Source organism: Haplochromis burtoni, unplaced genomic scaffold (genome assembly GCF_018398535.1).
Source record: "Haplochromis burtoni strain Fernald_Lab_line unplaced genomic scaffold, NCSU_Asbu1 Contig_118, whole genome shotgun sequence".
Taxonomy (NCBI): domain Eukaryota; kingdom Metazoa; phylum Chordata; class Actinopteri; order Cichliformes; family Cichlidae; genus Haplochromis; species Haplochromis burtoni.
In genome coordinates this window covers 1,393,009-1,415,109 of record NW_024582479.1, presented here as the reverse complement: position 1 = coordinate 1,415,109, position 22,101 = coordinate 1,393,009, and the positions used below count along the sequence as shown (strand labels likewise).

Below are 22,101 nucleotides of genomic sequence, written 5' to 3'. Positions count from 1 at the left end.
TAAAGTATCAATACCGTGCTAAAAATAACTTTTTTAAGTTCAGGTGAAAAAAACACGCCCACCTCTTTGGGAGGAGTCAAGGTCATTTACAAATGCACCTTCAGCTGTGCCCAATCAACTAGCCGACCAATGGGCGATGATTGGCTGTAAAACGATACTAACACTTGTGGCGCTGATAAGAAAAATCTGTGGAGCAGACACGCATTTGAGCCTGATGGTAGATAAGCGTTTGGGAGGACAAAGCTTTATGGGCTAGGCCGTTGGGATATTGGTAGTTATGCTGCATTCAGACGTAGGCCTTCACGTTTGAACTGGTTTATTTATTTTTTTCTCCTTTGGATCCCGAAACGGATAAGACATTTTAAAATCAGTCACCTCTAGATCAACTTTTTCCCCACTTTCTGGAAGCGCGTTTGTTGCTCGGCCAGGTTTTCTCATCTTTTGGAAGATGTCTGAAAGTCCTGAGGGCCACAGCCGGCCTTATGACTTCAGCCGCACCAGCGCTTGCGCGCAGCTTTTGGGTCAGGAGGGTTTTGGTAGTAGTGCCTCCTTCCAGGTACCCCATGGTGTCTTGCCAGACCCGAGCCGCATTTACAACAAAAGCTGTTACAGTGGTATCGCATCGACATCCGCTCAAGCCTTTTTCCCCTTCCCATCCGTCTCCACCGACTACAGGCCCTCTGAGCTACAGGCTGGAGACTTTGGGCAACCCAAGCATTGGTATCCCTTTGCAGACTACACAGGCCAATTACCTGGCGTATCTGCAGCAATCCAGCCTATAAACCTTACCACCCCTGAAGCCGAGACGGCGGAGCAAATCAAACTACCTGAAATAAAGATGGAGAAGGTCGCCCGCGAGGACTACTCATCCGAGATGAAAATTCAGCAGTACCTGACTCCACAAGCCTCCAACGATATGGCCCACGGATTATTCTACGCTAGGACTGGGACCTGGAACCCGTCCTTTTGGTCCTTCTCGTCACCTGGCAGCGGTAGTCAAACTCCCTCCACGTCTTCGACATCTTCCCCATCGCTGTCCCCCTCACCCCCGAGCAACGGACTTCCGGGGAACGGGTATTTCAGCGTGAACACACCTCAGGTTGTCCCTGAGGCCCAGCAGCAGAGGCCGGCCACCTCCCGACGAAATGCCGCGTCCTCCAATCAAGGATGCAAGGAAGAGGTGAGTCCTCATCTCGTAGACCTTTTGCAAGAGCACTGCAAATGTGCGCTGCCTATCAGCCAAAGATTTTTCGCTTGAATTTTGGATTTTTTTTTTTTTTTAATTTTCTCCTTCTAGCGGGAAACTGTTTCCACTGAAGAGCTGGAACAGTTTGCCAGGGAGCTCAAACACAAGCGCATTACTCTGGGTTTTACCCAGTCAGATGTTGGCCTTTCACTGGGAAGCCTTTATGGTAAATTTATTCTTTTATCTTATTATGTTGCATCTGACTTTAGTAGATTGGATTGGCAGGTTTGGTAAATGTTGGCAATTAAAAATGGTTATGAATATTATATGCTCATGAAGTGTCTTCAGTTTGGGGAGCTGGCTGTGTGTCCGTCAAGTCTTATGTCTTTTATTTTCTGGAGCAGGAAAAATGTTCAGCCAAACTACCATTTGTCGTTTTGAGGCTCTGCAACTGAGCTTTAAGAACATGTGCAAGCTGAAGCCCCTTCTGCAGAAATGGCTGGATGAGGCGGAGAACTCTGAAAATCCTCAGGATGTAAGTTTCAAACAACCAGTTTAAGACCAGGTGATTGCCAAACTGGGGCTCCTTTTAATTTTAGACTAAGCCCAAACTGAAGCAGATATGTCAAATCCTCTAGTGATACAAATTTAGGTGCTTGGAAGAGCACAATCAGTAACACTCCATCCCTCTTACATGTTTCTGCTTCCACAGATGTACAAGATTGAGCGAGTTTTTGTTGACACCAGAAAAAGAAAGCGGAGGACCAGTCTGGAGGGGGCAGTGCGTGCTGCTCTAGAGTCCTACTTCATCAAGTGTCCCAAACCGAACACTCAAGCAATCAAGCACATTTCGGATGATCTGGGCCTGGAGAGAGATGTAAGCATATCTTATTTCTCTCACCACAAGTCCATTGTGGTTCACATTTTGTTGACTAACACTTTATTTTGCTCTTGGCAGGTGGTACGTGTTTGGTTTTGCAACCGGAGACAGAAGGGGAAGCGCTTGGCTCTGCCGCTGGATGAGGAATTGGAAGGCCAGCTGTATGAGCAGAGTCCTTCCCCCATTCCCAGTCAGGCCTACCCAGGGCCCAGTTTCACTGGAGGCCCTCCTCCCACGCTCTACATGCCTCAACTTCCCAGGCCTGATGTCATGAAACAAGCCCTGAATCCTGGAGTGGTTGGGCACCCAACTAGATAAAGCCATAGTCCAACCAGAACCACAGATTGCCTTTCAAAAATGTGCCCAACTTACCTCGGAAGCTCTAAAAATGCAGCAGTCAAACCATCTGATCAGTATCTGATCAGTATCTGAGTTGTGTGAGGGTGAAATCAAAGTGGTTTCCGGTTTCAGCTATGGTGATTGTGAAATGTCTTATGTCACTGTGACCTTGAACTACTTTGACTTCATATAGCAAAAGGGGATGTGGAGTTGCGCATTTATTGCATGACTATGTACTGGCCAATGAGTCCAGTTTTTGAGTTTGTGCTGTGACTTTATGGACCAGATGTGGAATGAGGCTTGGTCTGTAAATGCTCAAGAGCTGGGGTGTATTAGTTGTGCATAATTCTGGGTAGGCTTTCTGTGGTGCCAACAAGGGAAAAGCAAGGGAGGGACACCTCCTTAAACAGTATTCATTTTTGACAGTTTGGCCAATACTTGTGCAATACTTGTGTCATGTCTGTAGAGAGCATCTGTAGTATGTGTCTAAACTAGCACTGCAACAGAGTGCTCTTATAAGATTGATTTGTCCAAATTTTTTTACAAGGCTTTTATTCCATTTTTATTTGTATACCAAACTTGCTTTTTTCCCCTCCCTTGTGGTTATTAGTATTAAGCAAAAGGGGAAAAAAAGCGCTTCAGTAGGTGTTAGTGTAATCCCTTTGACGTAATCTGGCAAATACTACAACCCTTTACTTGTTCTATTTGTACACGCTTTCTTTCTCAGATGAGCGACAGTAAATGTGACTTGTTGCCATCTGCTTTTAGAAACTCTTGTAGGATTCTTTTTCTCTTTATTTAGATTTTAATGTTGACTGACTACCCTGTCAACTTTCTCTTTTATTTCCTATGTTACTATTTACTCAGTGTTTTTAAAACTTTGAAAACAATGTTAAATGTCATTCCAACTTCAAAATACATCAAGAAGTCCCTAGGTGACAATAAAATTATTAGCAGGATCAGCTTAAAGTTGTCAAACAATATGTACTGCTGTAATTTATTTCTGGCCCAGGATAGCTCAGTGTTGATTACAAGCTGAAATTATCAACTTGGAGTTATTTACTGAGAGTGCAATCACACCTGTTAGGCATTAGCTGTTAGTTTTTAGCAAAACTAAATTGATTAATATATTGAAAATCTGGGATAGTGACATTTTTCACTTAAAAAAAAAAAAAAAAAAAAGTTTGCAATCATATGTATGCATAATTACAGAATTGCCTATTATCCCCCAATAAATGTTATCAAAAGACAGTGTTTGTATCTTTTCATGATAAACCCTCATCATAGGGTAAGCAATAGTTTGTAGCTGAATTTAAACAGGGGAATTTTACCTCATGCTGCTAAGCTTTGGCATTAGTGTAGTAAGTGCATGTATGTTATATATTATTTAAGGAAGTGGTGTGTGTGTGTGTGGTTTTTTTTTTTTTTTTTGTTTGTTTGTTTTTTTTTTTTGGCCTGGATATAAAGTGCAAACATGGTCTCTGAGTCTTTCAACACTTCAGCAATGAAAAATGACAATTTTAAAAAGTTTTGCTTTATTGTAAACATTGAGGCAGTTTGAGAACTGGAGTTTCTACCAGAGGCGCTGTGAACAAAACTCATTTTAAATGTTGAATTATTTACAAACCTGATCGAGACAAGCAGCCAGCCTGGTTCTCTCTAAAAGTATGAAACTGTCTTTTTAAGCTGGAGCAGGTGACTAGCGCACAGTATTTTATATATTCAGACAGAATATTGCAACAGCAGCTTCTTTAGTAACTCAAGGTGTAAAAGTGGTTGCATAATTTTAATAAAACATCCCTTTCTTGCAACACAGGAAAAGGATGCTTTCTGTCATAGTTTGTACAAAGTAGCACTTACAGTACAGTGTGTGTTTACAGACATTTCCATAATGCAAGAGGCAGGTTACACTTTATCCAGATATCCACTATATCCCTTTTCTAAATATCTCCACATACTAGGTAGTTTTTAACCTTAGTGTACTGGAGTAAAGTGCTAGGGATTTCAGTGTAGCAGATCACTCAGTCATTGTTGTTAATGCATAGTAGTTACAGTGCAGTGTAAGTTGTGTGCATACAATCACATTTCTAAAATATTTTTTTAGATACAATTTTTCAGATTTTTACGTTTCACATTCACTCTGAACTGTTTTCAAAGAAATTCAGAGAATGATGAAATGATGTCTACAAATGTTGCAAAAAAATACAGTAAAATTTGATCAAATGTTTAAGCTTGTGTTAGCATTGACCCACGCATCTAGGTCTGAGTAAACTTTGTGCTTAGGTAAACTGTTGTACTTTGAACAGATATTACACAGTCTTTCCCTCCAGTCTGTGTACCGTTTCACTTTCCACTGTTTCTTCCAGGTAAAATACTCATTGTAGCGTTTCTTATCTTCTGCAAGCTGTTGTAGATACTTTCCCATTTCATTCAGTGATGCAAACTCATCAACATGGATGAAAGAATGAGGTGGAGCCACAGCTTTGTAATTGCCTAAAGGTGGCCCCAGGACAATGGGCAAAGCCCCTCCCTCGTAAGCATTCCTCCACAGCTTCTCCGTGATATAATCTTTAGCAAGTGAGTTCTCAAAAGCCAAATAAAAATAGCAGCGAGATATTGTAGGTAAAAGTTCTGAGGAAGGGAGGCGGTTTTTAGTCCAGCGCCCATAAACTACCACAGGAACTGAAGCTCTGAGGTTGTTGTACACTCGGCTTCTTTTGTGGTGGCTCTTATAGTTGCTGATCACCCAACAAACCAGAGAGCTCTTGTTTACAGAGTTGTCTTCATTCACATGTTCTTCAGCCTCCCTCCGTAGCAGCATGCCATAGGGTATGCTGACGTCAGCATCCCTCCTGTAGGTTATGGTCATGTTAAAGATATCTGCATACTTATGTAAGTTTCCATTGTGAGAAGGAGCCTCCAGGGACATCCAGGCCCACTTCTGGCTTGGTGGCCGTGAGATGTTAGTAGGCAACTTGTGGAGGCCCACTTGCAGCTCCCTGTTGTGGAACACCACTACATCCGCAGAGGGGAAGTAGGAGCGCTCGTCCACCAGAATACAGCGAGGGATACGGTAGAGATCCCAGCAAATGTCACCCTTCAGGCTGAATGATCTGCTGAAGGGCCAATACCACAGCAGGACGGTCACATTTCTACTTCTGCTGTCATGATGTAAAGGTTTTACAGAGCTACTCAGCCACCCACTGAAGAGACACAGTGGTAAAAAACAGAGGATGACTAGCCTCTTCCCCAACTTGCGTATTTTTTTGGTGTGAAACCCCTGTCATAAGAAAAGAATGAACACATCAGTTTTTTTCCTGCTTCACTGTTTGCCTTGAGCAGATATATAAAGAAAAGACATTACTTGCATGTTTTTTTTTTCTTGAATGCTGCATAGACTTCAAGGATGATCTGTTTTGTTTTACCTAAATATAATCCCTCACATTTTCAGTAAATGCATCCTTCTAAAGGTCCACTTAAACTGAGCATATTTAAATTCTTCCTCTTGCACTCTGCACAGTTCACAGGTTAAAAAAAGGTGTTGCACGGACGTCATTATAAACTTCCTGGAACGAGACATGTTAGCGCTTATCCCTTTATGTCATCTGTCACCAGAGGCTTCTTCCAGGAAACATGTTCACAAAACTCTATATTTAAAAAGTCAATCTAAGATGATTAATTCTGATAAAGTCTTTTTATCTTTTGGTTCCAGAGAGGCTTATCAGTGCTAAGTCAATAATCTCTGTGTATATTCAATTCTGTGTTAAGGCGTGCCTGACCAGAGCAAGAAAAACATCATCAGCGGAGTCGAGGTGGGAAAATCTGAATTTCAGTATTACCAATAGCCATGCTGGTATTGGTATCAAATTGATGCTAGCGTGATCAATACTTTGTTTCTATCTTCTAGGGTTCAGTATGTAGCCCACTAAAAAAAGAAAAAAATATACCTCAAACCTGCACTGTGAATAATTTCTGAACCGTGTTCTTTTGACTTTCACATCTGTTTAATTGCAGTATAGCACAGCATTACAGCGGAGGTCCCAGACCACAGATTCACCATTGTAATGGGTAAATAAAGAGCAGAGCCTCCGATTAAAACCCAGCAGACCGAAGGATGTGAATATGCATCAGTGTGGACAATGATGTTTATCTTAAAACTACGGTGGATACACTATTTGTTGCCATCTCAAATGAAAAACAAAAAACAAGTAAATAAATTAAAAAAAAGTTTTTTGCTACAGTTTATCACCATGTTCGTTTTAATTTAAAGTAATAGTAAAACGATGGGATGTTACCAACTTACTTAAATGCTTAGTGAGATTTAACGAAAAAACAAAGAGAAAAACAAAATTTTGCTTTAATGTTTCTCTGTGTAAATATTTCTAATCTGATCTAATCTCAACCTTCAGTGACAGATGATGGTTCTCTTACAGCCACAGCTTGGTCAGTGCTCTTTTTAGCGAGTCACAAATGGAGAACAATGGCAGTTCCAATGAAAAGTTTCACAGTTTACATCTGGTTACGGTCAAATCAAATTTGAGGAGGCATTCTAGTTTCTAATTCTGTCTGGAAACTCAGAAATTCAGGAGCATACCATAAAATATCAGTGATGCTTATCTGTTTTAAATCATGCTGTGCAAGTGGTTTTCCACCTGGTTTGCCAATGATACCTTCTACCAGAGCCCATTCTGGGTAGATGCCTCAGTACATCTATGAACAAAGTCCAACCTGAAATGTTCACAACACAGTCAGACTGCCTGCAACATTTAATGATGTTACAGTCTTAAAGTCATTTCGGCCTCATCTTCATTCAAATATTCACATCGAGATCCAACTGTGACAGGCATTTTTTTTCTCCTTCTCACTGACAAATGACTGATTAGTGATCAACGTGTTAAAGCTAAAGCTTTAAATAGAATTAATATAAACAATATTTAAAGATATTCAAATAATAAATTAGTGACATAATCGCTGTCTCCATCCTATGGAAGTTTGTTTCAGCTAATGAATGAATGAATGAATAATTTAAAAAAAAAAGAAAAAACTATCAAAACCCAGACATGCATCAGAAACTTCTGTTATTATCTCCATTATGTGTTACACTACATTATGATTTATTATCTCAAAATTTTAACTGGCAGAAAATATGTTTTGATTTTTTCAGTGGTGAAAACAAGACTTCATACCATTGTTATTGCTGACTAAATCATTGCAAAAGTGTTAAGTGCAAAAAATAGCAAACGTCTAACTGAGATTTCGGTCTTTGTCAACCTGTAAGCTTCTGGAAACGAATTCACACCGCTCTGAGGTTCGCCAGGGACTTTATGACTGAAGAAATGAAACAAGCAGTCACTGATTCAGCTGTGGTGGTGGCGTGGCAGTCAGACAGAAATTCAGAGTTTGTTGCTGAAAACCTGCCAGTGAACAGATTTAGTCCACAGATTCTTTTAACCTAGTAACTGACTTTTTCTGGAGCAGAATGTTGGGGTTTTCTTCTTATCTGGCTTAACAATGTCAGAGCTAAACTTGCTTCCCAGAATAGAGCCTAGGTCTGTCATTAAGTGACCAACACCTCATCAAACTATGGAGAAACTGAAAAAAGAAGCACTTTCTTCACAAGGTAACTTTGTAAATTTATATGGAAAATCAGAAGTCTCTCTTAAAGTAAATAAAAGTGTGTTGTATTCAGTTTTGGGTAGAGTAGTGACTGTGTTCAGGACTCACCATTAGGGACTTTAACTTCACATGTGGCTTCCAGTATGAACACGATTCACCACCTCCTACACAGATCAGCACCTTGCCTGTCCTTTTCTTTAAATGAACAAAACAAAAATTAAATATTACTTTATAAGAAGGGGAAAATCTATTTCAGTCAGTATTTGCATGTGTACAAAACACATTGTTATTATCTTCCAGCTGTTATTTGGTTAATCGCTCCTCTCATGTTCAAAAGACAGAATCAAGCAGTTGCACAAGTGACACAAAGTGAGTTACAAATCACCTGGTGTGAAGCTCGAACGAATGCAATTCAAATATTTTAGTTAATCCTGTTTGTGCATTGCATGACATTGCATATTAAATTCTAAACTAAAGCTCTACCTTTCTTAAACGGTGTGGTCTTTTCTGTGGAACCTGTCTTTGTCTTTAGAAAGTACACTGTGATGCAGACTTAAGGAAATTGGGATTTTGCAATATGTAAGACCTGAAACTACAAGGTTTCAGTTTGTTGAAAATGAAGAAGAGCAACATTTAAAATGACTTCCCACACTAACTCAATATTTTCACAAATTTATTCCTTACATTTGCATGGCAGAGGAAGAAAGCACATGTTTGGAAAAACAAAGAGAACAAATGAGCCTTCTTCATAAAAACATCTGTATATATCCTTAATACATTATATATGTTTTTATTCAAAATCTATGTCAACAAGTGTATTAAATAGCAATATTCTTAAGAAACAGGCCATGTCTATAGTTCAGACCTAAAGATCAACTACAGGATTTTGTGAAAGATTTTGTTGTTCTGTCACTGGCTGGTGACCATATACTTTTAAACCTGCATGTTTCTATTTATTTCTAGCAGTCAATGAAATGCAAGCTGGCAGATTAAATAAGCAAACAAACAAATAAAGATTTAGCAAGATTTTGCTTAGCAAGAAATTTCTTTAGATGAACCACACTGACCAGAAAGACATATGAAAGGCAAAACCCCAAACCTCCTCCACTAACCTGATGATGAGATGAGTGGTTTATTCTCTGTCTTCAATCACCATGAATATTATTTCTGCTTGTTGCCAGTAGAAACACGATGGTAAACATGTGTTAGAAAACCAAAAACACAAAGCCTTTTAAAGAATCGTAGGTGTGGCTTTTCTGAAATCTTGCTGAATATGTGTTTACATAAAAAGGTCCACATTGTTCCACCCTCTTTCTAACTCCGCATTGCATTTAAATTCCTGCCTTCTGGTAAGTGCGGAACATTCTTTCTCTTTTATGTCTGTGGCAACCCTCACTCTATGAGAAAAAATGGAGCATATCCAAGACGAGTTCGTTGCATGTGTGCACGGCTATAAAAAAGAGGAAGTGTCAGGCATGACATATGAAGATGGGGGTTACACAAGGGAGCTCACACAAGACTGAGTTACAATCAGGGAAGCTGCTGTAGGGGGAAGAACACCAACACCGGCACTACTGTGCAGAAATATTTTGCAAACAAAACAAAAGGGAAAGGGCCTGTATCAGAAACATCATGTTTCTGTTTGCATCAGTGAGTGGTCAAAAGACAACATGCAGCAAGATGTTAGATATATTTAGAGTATTATTTACATATACATGCCTGGTTGTCACTGATTATCACTTGTGGTTTGTTAGTGCTAAGGAATGAAAAAGCAGCAGCAAGAAGTGGTGAACAAATCTGTATTTGATCCAGAATGAATTGCAGATAGTGTAGTCGTAGTTTAAAATCTGTAACAGTGTATCTGTGAATATGTAATTATGTGCACTGGTGTGCTGGATCTCCTGTGTTGCTGCAAAAAATTTTTCCATCTTGTGTAATCTTAAATTTGAGCAGTAGAGGTCATCCTTAGTCTTCTTGTGAGCAGATCACTAGCTCAACAAGCTTGTGCATGTTGGTGGCTCCCAGTGGGATTTCTGGACCCCATGGAGAAGAAATTATCTGCCTCTTTTAACTACAAATTTTCCTTTACAATAGTCCCAATCACCCGACTCTTATCTGTGTATAAGCTTGTCCTGCATTTCCCAGTCGCCACCTCAGTGCACCACCTTTACTGCTTTTACCTGTTTTCCTCTCCCAGTAGCCTCTTGACCTGTTTGTCTCACCTTTAAATTGTCAAAGGGTACAAAAAATAGGATTTTAAAATGGTTGAAAGTATATTTAAATCTCATAGATTATCAAATACTAAATAAAGTCCATCTTTGTGCTTGTGCAACCAATTCAGATGAAGCAATGTGAGAAAGGAACATCATAGTCATAGTCATACCCTGTAAATAATGGTAATCGCATGTATGTTTAATATGCCATCCCTTTAGTAAAACCATGTTTTATATAACATATTGGGTTTATGTTGTGCTTATGTTAAACTGCTTTTACACCATATTTGTTGCACATATGACAATTTAGTTTCAATTGTTGAAGAATTTATTCAAAGAATATTCGAGTGTTTCAAAAGCAGAACAACATCCTGTTCGATCCTGGACAAAATAATACACTAAACTGCTTTCATCAACATGTATTTGAGTGTGTGAAATCAGCTTATGGAATTCACAGCACAAAAAGTCACAGATGACTGATAAAGACAAATCACACCCTTATGATTTCCTCCCTCAGTCTTCCTCGCCTGTGGAATAATACAATGTTGTAGGGGTTGTGTCACAGCTACAGCAGTCTGCTTCTTTCTAGTGATGTTATCTCACTCATTCAGCTTTCACCATTTTTTTCTCTTTACATCCTTGAGGGTGTTTCTTTCTCTTCTTGCCAACCGGAACACAAGTCTCGGTGGTGAATGCTTGTTACACAAGGGCATTTTTATTCAGTCATGAATGCAGATCAACAACTAGAAACAGCTGTGGAAAATGTCCAATATAAACATGTCAAACTGAATGGGAAACACTGGGTCTAAAAATGTCTTCAGTGCAACTGCTTAATTTATATCTGAAATGGAAAGCATGCAGAAAATAATGTGGCCAAAAAGAAAAGAAAAAAAGAGTTGAATAATAAATTCAACAATGATATTTAAGATACAGTATCACCTTTGTGGCAGTATTTTGGATAGCCCTCTTTCCAGTTCCACTGTGAGGGTACCACAGTGTGCAAAATGTAACTCATCAGCTAGTGGAGAATTTTTCTTTATAGCATGGGGAAGCAGCCACAAGCAGTCAAAACATCCTTTGGAAAACTACTGCACCATGCTATTGATGTTCCAGCAGCATGTAATATACTTCAAACTTTGCTCCATGAGATAACTGTAATTCCTTCCTCCAAAACATCAATATGTCCTTTAGAGTCGATTCCTCAAAGACGTTCTACCATTAATTAATGTTTCAGCCTTAAGTATGATCAACCTGTCTCTATTAATTGGAAAGATACCACAGGGCTTCAAGCTGGCAGTAGTTAAACTGTTACTTAAAAACCTATCACTTGACTTAGATGTCTTAGCTAATTATAGGCCAATCTCCAACTTTCCTTTTTATCTCAAAAATTCATGAAAGAGTAGTTGTTACAGAGCTAACTGATCATCTGCAGAGCAATGGTTTAATTCAAGAGATTCAGTCAGGTTTCAGAGCCCATGACAGTACAGAAACAGCTTTAGTGAAGGTTACAAATGATCTTCTTATGGCCTGAAAGTGGACCCATCTTTGTGAGTGTCCTCTGAGACCTCAGTGCAGTGTTTGACACTGTAATCCATAATATATTTTTACAGTGATTAGAGCATGCTGTAGGTATTAAAGATACTGCACAGCAGTGGTTTGAATCATATCTATATACATATTTGTTCACGTAAATGGAGAATCCTCTCTTCACCCACTGAGGTTAATTATAGAGTTCCACAGGGTTCAGTGCTAGGACCAATTCTGTTTACATTATATGTGCTTCCTTTAGGCAGTATCATCAGAAGGCATAGCCTTCATTTTCAGTGCTATGCAGATGACACCCAACTTTATCTATTAATGAAGCCAGATACAACACACCAATTAGTTAAACTGCACGAATATCTTAAAGACATAAAGACCTCGATGACCTCAACTTTTCTTCTTCTAAATTCAGTTAAACCTGAGGTTATTGCACTTGGCCCTAAAAAACTTAGAAAGGTGGTATCAGACCAGATTCTTACTCTGGATGACTTTACCTTGGCCTCCAGTAACACTGTCAGGAATATTGGAGTCATGTTTAACCAGGATATGTCCTTGTGCATATTAAACTGATATGTAGAAGTGCTTTCTTCTATTTGTGCAATATCTCTAAAATTAGAAACATCCTATCTGATAAACTAGTTTGTGCATTTATTACTTCTTGGCTGGACAATTGAATTCGTTATTATCAGGCTGTTCTAAAAACTCCCTGGAAGCCTGCAGTTGATCCAAAATGCTGCAGTTAATTAAAGGACTGAAAGGGACTAAAATAGAGAGCAGATTTCTCCTATACTGAGTTCTCTTCATTGACTCCCTGTTAAATCCAGAATCAAATTTAAAATCCTTGTCATCAAATACATTGTCTTGAATAATCAGGCCCGTGTTATCTTAAAGACCTCATAGTATTGTGTAATGCCATTAGAGCATTTAGCTCTCAGACTGCTGGTTTACTCGTGGTTCCTAGCAATAGACTGGAAGCAGAGCCTTCAGGCCCCTCTTCTCTGGGCTTGCTGTTTGGATTCAGGAGACAGACATCTTGGTGTCATATGATTTGCAAGGGTTTTCTCTGTTTTTGGTCTATTAATGTAGGGTTTTTACTTTACAATATAAAGCGTTATGAGGCACCTGTTGTTGTGATTTGTGATGAATAAAGTTTAAATGAACTGAACTGAAAGTAAGCAAGCTTGAAACTATAGAAATAGTCCACTTTTTTGATGACTCCTTTTTGTCTAACTGATCTTTTCTGCTAGATAGCAATTTACAAAGAGCAAGCCAGGGCTGAAAGAGTCATATTGGACAGACAGAAAGATTTCATCGACAGAATATGCTGGAAGTGAAGCCAGATCCAGATTTGCTGGTCTGACTGGTAACTCCAGAGGAGGTGTAGGCTGCCACTCAATGCTGGAGAGGTGTGGTGGCAGAACAACAAACCCCAGAAACAGGTGAAGAGTAGAGCAATTAAATAATACAGGTGGAGGAAAGATAAAGTACTGGTCTTGCATCCAGTGCTAGCTGTGATCACCAGTGTGAGTATATATATATATATATATATATGTGTGTGCTTTATTTAAAAACAGAGAGAAAGAAATAGGTCAGGAGGTGTGTCAGAAAATTGCAAATGTCTTTACTTCAGTCACTATCACAGCTCTACCTTGTCCTTTCATCAGCAGTGACAGAAAGAAATCAGTTTGTGGAACCAGCAGAGGTACGTGGACATCAGTGGAAAGACGGAGAGAAAGTAAGATGGCCGAGGAGCCAAAGATTGAACTCTTTGTAAAGGTAAGACATACAACAATCTTGACGTGTTACAGTCTAAGCAAAAACCCTTCCCATTCCCGGCTACTTGGTAACACAAGGTGACATTTTCCTGTTTGTTTACATCTAAAGTGACAGAAATGTGTCAAAAAAAAGCTTTTAACTTTAGCAAACTACAGTATTTCAGTGTATTTAAACTGTAGTAAAGCATACAATGCAGGATATGGCAGAGATACAAACCAGTATTACAATAATAGGCTTTTTAATCTGGGTGTGAAATTCCTTTGCAGTTAGCTTAAACTGCCAGAGCAGAGCAGGCTTAACGAGAATACCTGTGTAGGTGCTCATGGTTTTGTTAGATCCTGATACTAGAACCCACGTACAATTGTGCAATTTTATGATCATAAAAACTTGTTTTATACTCATCTGCTGTGACTGCAAAGTGTCTTTGTTTCTGTCTGTCAGGCCAGTTATGATGCTGAGAGTGTGGGGAACTGCCCTTTCTGTCAGAGACTCTTCATGATTCTTTGGTTAAAAGGGGCCAACTTTACCCTGACCACTGTAGACATGAAGAGGTGAGAGCACATTTTATTCGTTTTTCAAAAAGTCTTGTAGAATCTTTAAGAGCTGGGCACAAAGGAGACTGGCTTCATACTGCTTTTTTGATGTAGTCTCAACAAAACTACTATTTACATTGTTTTTCACAAGTTGCATTCAAGGACAGAGAGTTGCATTTGTAAAAGAAATGGGAGGAAAGTCTGATTTACATTATAAAAGCCACCCAACAATGAAAACCTGCCAACACCTCACCCTCCACCAACCCCACTGAGTTCAGGAAAGGTTACAGGGATACTAAATGCTATGCAAGAAACAGCCACAGCAATAAAACATATAGGCAGGCAAATTATTTACATTCATACAGGATTCAGTTTTTGGTAAAAAATTGGTAAAAAATTTATTATGTGAAATGGTAGATTACTGAACAGAAAAGACTCTGCCTGGTGTAGGCCAAAGGGCTGAGATTCTGAAGCAGTCACACAAATGACCGCAATAGGTTACGAATGATAAGATGCTGAAAACGAGTACAAAGAGATATTTGTGAAGACAGATAACAAGATGACGCAAACAAATATTTTACACACCTGCAAAGAAACACAAAACCTCCACGAGATTCAAAACAATAACAAAAAAAAAAAAGAAAAAAAAGAAAAGGTTTGAGAAACACTAGTGAGAAAAACAAATGGTCAGCAAACAGTTGTAACTGACTCAAAAGTGACACAAAATTAAAGCAAACAAGCTCAAAATAATCAGGTTTATATCTAAAACAAATCAGTTTCCATTCCATTTTTAAAAAGGCAAAAACACAAATGTTGTGTTCACTTGTTGACACTGCCCCCAAGTGTCAGTAAAATCAGATATTGCAGGTTTAAGAAAACAAACACACACACGGGAAGCTGAATGACATTTACAATGTATGAGTGAGAATCAGGCGTAAGAAACACCAAAACCAACAATAAAAGAATAAACCCCCCACGCAAAGGTTTGACATCAAATTTAAAGCTGTCCTTCTGATGAACAGGCAGCGGAAAGGGAGGGGGCAAGGAGCAAAATATGCTGCACTTAACATAAACAACATGAAAGTTAAGTATATAAAATACACTATTTAGATCATATAAAAATAGGAAGCTTTCATTCCGGTGTCTCAAAAATTCTGTAGGAAGGTGTTAAGATGGTTGCTTGTACTCCAGCAGTCATTGCTTCTTCATGTTTTGCAAAAGGGGGAAATAATGAAGCCCTGTTAATCTATAGCACAAAACAAAAGCAGCTCAATGGTTTCAAACCCGTGTTTGTATTTTTTTTGTTAAACTTATCATGTCAGTCTATTTTTCACTCAGTAGGAATCACTACAAACCAAATTTAGACTGGTAAATGTGCCTGATTCTAGAAGAACACTTCCACTCGTAAACGAATTCATAGCCATAAAACACATTTGGTAGTGAGAACAAACCGCAGTGGATATTAAGTCTTTACCCCTTTAAAATTTAATTAGGAGTAATCCTTGAAGCTCTTTTCTGAATAGAACAATTTTTGTCATATTTCAGGCCTACTTATAGAACAAAAACCACTGGGCATGCATCAGAAGTCAGCGAGGGTGGTCTCTACCTATGCAGCTACTTTGAAAAAAAAAAAGAAGCCAGAAATTACTCTAATCATCAATGGTCATCATAGCATGGCTTTATTTATATATACTGAAGTGTCAAAACACATCATTAGAAAGTGATCCTAGCATGCTTTTCCATAGCCTTTGCTTGGTTTAGGCTGGGAAGTTAAACATTTTAACTTTCTGATCAAGTGTGCCAAAATAAGCCTTCACTGATCTGTTGCAGGGCTCCGGATGTACTGAAGGATTTGGCTCCAGGCTCTCAGCCTCCCTTTCTCATCTACAATGATGAAGTCAAAACGGACACTAATAAGATTGAGGAGTTCCTGGAGGAGACCTTAGCCCCACCACAGTGAGCAAAGTGCACCTTGCTTCAAACATATGAACCACAGTCTTTTCAGTCCTTGAAACACACTGCATATCTAACCCATCACTGCAACACCAAACATTAACAAAATGTTTTATTTGATTAACAACAGGCACCCAAAATTGTGCTGTCGTTACAAAGAGTCCAACAGTGTTGGAGAAGACATCTTCCGAAAATTCTCAGGATATATCAAGAATCCCAATCCTGGTTTAAATGACAGTAAGAATTTTGAAATTTTCAAGTCACTTATGCTATATATATGATGGAAAGAGCCACCATGGGTTAACAGAAAGCCTGCAACTTCTTTCAGTGCTCGAGAAGAAATTTCTTTCCACTCTGGTGAAGCTGAACATGTATCTAGAAACTCCTCTCCCTCACGAGCTGGCCAAAAACCCAGATCTTACTGTGTCTTCACGCCTCTTCCTGGATGGTGACAGCCTTACCTTGGCAGATTGCAACTTGCTTCCCAAACTCAACATTGTCAAGGTGAACAGAATTCAGCAATCCTATGTGTATACAAACCTTTCATTTTGATTGGTTTTTTAATCCTGAAGAAGAGAGAAATATTCACTGTTATCTGAATAGTAGAGATGATTTGAGAAATGTAATGAGTCATTCCTGGACTTATTTGTAAAAATTGCTCTTCCCTCAGGTGATGATTAAGGAGTACCGTGACTTTGCCATCCCTGCAGAGCTCAAAGGTCTGACACGTTACCTAGAGAATGCCTACAAACGGGACGAGTTTCGCCACACCTGCCCAAATGACTCAGAGATTCTCCTCGCCTACCATTCTGTCGCCCAGTACCTAAGCAAATAGAGGAGTGAACCTAAACAGCATTCATGAAATTAAAGAAAGTAAAAACAGAAAGAGATAAAATGCAGATGACTCAGATATACCATGTTGAAAATTAAGTTCTATATCTGTTTAAATTACATCTGTGTGGACAATAAAAAAAATGGCAGTTTAATCATTTACTTTCTATAAAAAGTATAGTTGTTACCATGACTTTGGCTCCCTCTAGTGTTTCTCGAGTGTTTTTGTAAATGCCGTGTACGTGCGTGTTTTGTGCCTGAACGTAATGTTAAGTGCACTTAATTCAAATCAGATTTTAAACTACACATTATTTTAGCATACACATAAAAAGATGAATGGCTGTACATAACTCCTCTTTACATATTTTTATATAGTGACTGCATATTAGCAGTGACCGTATGAGAATGGTTTAATTTAAATGCATAAATGGAGGGTGAAGGAAAGAGTATATCTATTTATATGGACATTATGGACATACATTAAAGGTTAAATATGAAAAAAGTGGCTAATGTTGGTACATGAATGTTTGTATATGAATTTATTAGCTACTAAATTTCTGCTTTAAAGTTGTCATGAGTAATCGTTTTTATATTAAAGTTGTATGGTGAATGCAGATTTTTCATCACCATGGAATCCAAAACATTGGATGAAACTTAATCAGTTTTGTTAATAGCAAATGAATTATGGTAATAAAATTATTGATTACATGTCTATATGACTCTTGATGTATTTATTTCTATGGAAGCAGTATTTCATGCAATATAGCAGTAAAATTCACTTTCCAAATCTACCTGACCCTATATACAAAAGTAATTGCCCCCTAAACTTAATGCCTGTTCGTGCCAGCCTTGACAGCAAGATCTGCAGTGAAGTGTTTACAATAACTGGCAATGCGTCTTTAACATCACTGTGGAGGAATGATCATCTCTGCTTGGCAGAATTGTTTTACTTCAGCCATAATGAGAGTTTTTGAACTTGAACAGCCTGATTACGGTTATGCCAAAGCATCTCAACCTGGTTTAAGTCCGGGCTTTGGCTATAAGTAACTCCAAAACCTTCTTTTTGTTTTGTTTTTTGAACAATACAGAGGTGGACTTCTGGTGTGTTTCTGATCATTGTCCCTCTGTATTGCCCAACTGCTCTTGAGCTTCAGGGAATGAACTGATGGGTGGCGATTTTCCTTCAGGGTTTTCTGTTAGAGAGAGGAATTCATGGCAAGTCATGCAGTCATGCAGGTCTTGAAGCAGCAAAGTAGCCCCAGACCATCACACTACCACCATGTTTGAATGTTGGTATGATGTTCCTTTTATCAAATGCTGTGTTTGTTTTATGTGGGATTTAACAGGCCCCAAGTCTTCCACAAAGATTGTCTTTTGTCTTGTCAGTCCACAGAGTACTTTCCCCAAACTTTCAGGGATGTTTTATTGACAAATTTTAGATGAGCCTCTGTGTTCCTTTTGGTTAGCATTGGTTTTTGCCATTGGATTTTTCCCATGGATGCCATTTTTGCCCACTCTCTCTTTTTTAAATTGTTGAATAATAATGAACTCTCACTTTACTTGAGGCAAGTGAGGCCTACAGTTCTTTAGAACTTGTTCTGAGTCCTTCTGTGACCTTCTTTCCTATAATCCTATAATTCCTATAATTTATAATCCTTATCTTTATAATCTCTTCTGCTATTTGCACATTCTTTACTGTAAATTCCTAAGTTAATTTGTAAATTTTTGTAGTAAACTGTAAATTGTAAATGTTGTAAAACTTTTCTTCTGTCATTTAATGGTCGGGCATTGTACAGCTACAAGCATTTCACCCCCATGTCATACTGCGTATGGTTGTGTGTGTGTGTGACAAATAAAATTTGAATTTGAATTTGAATTTGAATGATTCGTCAATGTGCTCTTGGAGGTTTTTTGGTATGGTTGCAATGCCTGGGAAGGTACCCTACTGTTCCAGGTTTTCTCTATTTGTGGATAATGGTTCACCATGGTTCACCTGCCATTTCTAAGTCTTTGAGCTTAGAGAAATGGCGTCGTAACCCTTTCCAAACGGACAGATATCAATGACATTGTTTCTCATCTTTTCTTAAGTTTCTTTAGCTCGTGATATGTTGTATTTTGAGATCTTTTAGGCTAGTTCACAAAGAGGTCCTAGGTTAAATCAGGACTGGGTGTGGCTAGTTAAAGCTCATTCAGCTTTCGTATTTTGTATTTACACATGTTATCATTGTCCAATATTAAAATGTATTTGATCATGTGAAGTAAGTGTGACAAATATAAATATTAAACGTCTGAAATAGGCAAAGGTAACTCGAAAATGCTATAGAAATATTAAGCACTACAAGAGACTGGTCGAGAAATAAACAAACTCCACTTCCTCTCGGATGTTTGTAGCCTTCAAAGATGCTTTGTTAAAAACAGGAAGACGAGGATGTGCCTAGTCCGTTTCTGATTGGATAAATGATCTGAGCGCTACCAAGGTAACAGCGGATAAGGGCGGAGCTAAGCAACTGACAGCATAAAACTTTGTTAGCTTCTCGCTAACTTTATTCTAGCTTCTGTTTAGCTATGTTATCAGCTTGAAAACGGCACCCCAGGATGCTCGAAAAGTAAGCCTCGTGGTTTTTTTACACCCTGTCAACTTCACAGAGTTTGACTATCTAAGTTCTTCAAAATAACTTGTGAAGCAGCTACTCTCAGTCAGCTGGACAGCTGCTAGCGAATGTTATTTTAGCTAACGTTAGCTACTCCATTCAGACGTATTCAGTAAATCGTCTAAAGCTTGACGTCTATCGAAAGTTACTTTGTTGCTGGCTAATTATAACACCTATTCGTGTTTTGGTAATTTTATTAAGATGAATTAAGAAGGCGACACGACGCTACATGGCGAGAGTGGCTGCTAACATACAAATCCGTGTTCCCCTTCTTAATAGTTGCCTTTTCCTCAGCAACTTTTGGTTCCCCTCGATGGCATGTGATTTTTGGGCTGCAGACTCAGCGTTAATAGAGATTTTTGTCTTATAGGTTAGAGTGTCATGGAAAGGATGATGGAGACCTGTGCAAAATGGCCAGTTCAGTAAGCGCATAATTCCATTTAAAATTATTCCTAACTTGGTTTGAAAGGAGAAAAGTGAGTTAGTTGGGAGCTACCAGTGTTGAACATGTATTACTTGAATCTGTTGTGTTATATTTAGGTGGTAACGATGAGCAGAACTGATTTCCGCGCACGGCTGCCACAGTTTTTGGAGGAGAGGATGCAGACCAGCATGGTATGAAATGGAAATTGAGTGCCTGTGTTTTGTACAAGAAATGAGGGCCCTGGATACAGTGTTATCAAATCGGGCGGTTTTCCACTCAATAGAGCTCGTTTTGCTTAGTTATACGGGTAATTTAATTGTGATGCAAAGTTGGACTAAAAACAATTTTACAAACGTGCTGTACTCTATGTAACTGTGCTGTCATGTGATCATATTATTGCCTCATCAGTCTTGTTTGTCTTCTAGCTTACAGGTGTATTGATTGGAGCTATGGTTGCAGTTGTGCTGATTGGAATTGTGGTGCTCTTCCTTTACAGGAGATTCAAACATGCCCGTGAGTCATCTGACCTCTTGCTGAACTTTATATATATAACTTTATATATATAAATAAAATTTTTTTTTTAGTCTTGCTGCAGAATGACATTTGTTGTTTATCTGAATTATATTTTTGGATTTTCCGACAAGGTAATCAACAACCGGGTGTACCTCACTATCGATTCAGGAAACGAGATAAAGTGCTTTTCTATGGAAGGAAGATCATGCGAAAGGTTGTCTTTTTCTTTTTTTTCCCTTCTCAGTTCTGTTGATGGCTCATACACACTCTCTTGGTATAGTCTAGTAGTATAGTCTAGTAGATTGTTATCTGCTCTATAAAAACTAGTTAATTTTGCTTTTAATGCTTTTATGCCAACAGTTGATGTCCAGAAATACTTGATGTTAACATCTAGTTGTAGTTTCCTATTAATTTCATAGGCAACACTACTAAGACTATAGTTTCACCCTAATACACAATGACTGAAAATGCCTTCAGTAGTTTGGCTTGATGATAAATGACAAACAGCCTTTCTATGTTTAATACAGCAGTTTAAAAAAAGAAAATCCGTTTTAATATTTCTTAAGTAGAAGTACAACTTTGGATAAAATTCTTTTTCTGCGCGCAATAAACAAAATATATTTGAATATTGTTTTGTAGGTTAAGACACTCTCCTCGCTTCCTTCTCCATCCCATCCCTCGCCATCAAAGCAACCACAGCGCATACGAAAAAGAACCAAAGTTCTAAACATAGCCCGCAAGTATGACGAAAGAACACATTTTTAAATTCGATGTACTCAAGGCTTTTTGTGAAATTAGTGTTTTATTTTTAAAGTACATGTTTGTTTGTTTGTTTGTTTTTCCTCCTGACAGAATTCTGAGGATCCGGAGAGACCCTCCCACCCTGCAGCCCAAGGAACCCCCTCCCTCCCTACTGGAAGCTGATCTAACAGAGTTTGAAGTGCAGAGCTCGAATCTGCCTTCTGAGGTCCTGTATATGCTGAAAAATGTCAGGTAGGCAAGTCAATTTTGTGTGTGTGTGGGTTGTTGGGGTTTTTTTTTTTTTTTTTTTTTTTTTAATTGCTTTTGTTCTTCAACTTGTAGGGTCTTGGGCCATTTTGAGAAGCCTCTGTTTCTGGAGCTGTGTCGACATATGGTGTTTATTGAGCTACAGGAGGGTGAAAGCCTGTTCAAACCAGGAGATGATGATGACAGCATCTACGTGGTCCAGGATGGAAGACTTGAGTTGTGTATACAAGAGAATGTATGTGAATGATTTGTTGTCTTCCATTTGACTCTCTCTTTAGGCTAATTTTGAAACTTAATTACCTTTGAAATTCTATTGCCTCTTTCTTTTTATGCAAGTAATATTGTGGGGGGGGGGGGTTGTTTTTTTTTTTTTTTTTTTTTTTTTTTTCACAGGCGTCTTTAGCTAAGCTTCATGCCAGCTAACTGGAATCAACTGTGTTGTGGGGGGGGGGGGTTGTTCGGTAAGACACAATCCCTTCTTGGTGGCTCGGTGCAGGATGAACCGGTGTGGAGGCGCATTGTCTCCTTTATCTGTACCCGGTGAAGGGCGACTGGATCTCTCTGCCTGGGCCTGTAAGATTAATGCCATCCGATCGCCTCCAAAACCACTTCCTGTATTAAAACGTGAGCAGCGTC

The 22,101-nt window shown here is 38.8% G+C and overlaps 4 protein-coding genes across 7 annotated transcripts in view; 3 read left to right on the top strand and 1 right to left on the bottom strand.

Annotated features, from left to right (window-relative positions):
* The first annotated feature begins 117 nt into the window (after positions 1-117).
* On the top strand, positions 118-3,542 carry pou5f3 (POU domain, class 5, transcription factor 3). 2 transcript variants are annotated; one of them, XM_005938817.3, is made up of 5 exons: positions 118-1,180; positions 1,298-1,412; positions 1,588-1,721; positions 1,899-2,063; positions 2,145-3,542. In XM_005938817.3, exons 1-5 carry the CDS (start codon positions 449-451, stop codon positions 2,382-2,384), a joined length of 1,386 nt encoding a protein of 461 aa, XP_005938879.1. In that variant the 5' UTR covers positions 118-448; the 3' UTR covers positions 2,385-3,542. The 2 variants fall into 2 exon arrangements, with proteins under 2 accessions (XP_005938879.1, XP_005938880.1); XM_005938818.3 differs by having other exon boundaries at positions 120-1,180; positions 1,591-1,721.
* A 25-nt stretch (positions 3,543-3,567) lies between these two features.
* On the bottom strand, positions 3,568-9,496 carry LOC102295629 (fucosyltransferase 7 (alpha (1,3) fucosyltransferase)). Its single transcript, XM_014338901.2, has 3 exons — positions 9,134-9,496; positions 8,130-8,216; positions 3,568-5,685 (listed from the first exon to the last, which is right to left on the bottom strand). Exons 2-3 carry the CDS (start codon positions 8,130-8,132, stop codon positions 4,624-4,626), a joined length of 1,065 nt encoding a protein of 354 aa, XP_014194387.2. The 5' UTR covers positions 8,133-8,216; positions 9,134-9,496; the 3' UTR covers positions 3,568-4,623.
* Positions 9,497-13,157: 3,661 nt separating this feature from the next.
* clic3 (chloride intracellular channel 3) lies at positions 13,158-17,581 on the top strand. 2 transcript variants are annotated; one of them, XM_042223718.1, is made up of 7 exons: positions 13,158-13,299; positions 13,444-13,552; positions 13,994-14,103; positions 15,916-16,041; positions 16,169-16,275; positions 16,367-16,542; positions 16,709-17,581. In XM_042223718.1, exons 2-7 carry the CDS (start codon positions 13,517-13,519, stop codon positions 16,871-16,873), a joined length of 720 nt encoding a protein of 239 aa, XP_042079652.1. In that variant the 5' UTR covers positions 13,158-13,299; positions 13,444-13,516; the 3' UTR covers positions 16,874-17,581. The 2 variants fall into 2 exon arrangements, with proteins under 2 accessions (XP_042079652.1, XP_005938881.1); XM_005938819.3 differs by having other exon boundaries at positions 13,164-13,299; positions 13,441-13,552.
* Positions 17,582-19,342: 1,761 nt separating this feature from the next.
* pnpla7a (patatin-like phospholipase domain containing 7a) overlaps positions 19,343-22,101 on the top strand; it is a 20,186-nt gene continuing 17,427 nt past the window's right edge. For both annotated transcript variants that reach the window (XM_042223709.1, XM_042223708.1), the window contains exons 1-8: positions 19,343-19,475; positions 19,891-19,942; positions 20,061-20,135; positions 20,370-20,457; positions 20,589-20,671; positions 21,097-21,197; positions 21,310-21,450; positions 21,541-21,700. In XM_042223709.1, coding sequence (XP_042079643.1) covers positions 19,465-19,475; positions 19,891-19,942; positions 20,061-20,135; positions 20,370-20,457; positions 20,589-20,671; positions 21,097-21,197; positions 21,310-21,450; positions 21,541-21,700 — 711 coding nt within the window. In that variant the 5' untranslated portion in view covers positions 19,343-19,464. The remainder of the gene's footprint in view (positions 19,476-19,890; positions 19,943-20,060; positions 20,136-20,369; positions 20,458-20,588; positions 20,672-21,096; positions 21,198-21,309; positions 21,451-21,540; positions 21,701-22,101) is intronic.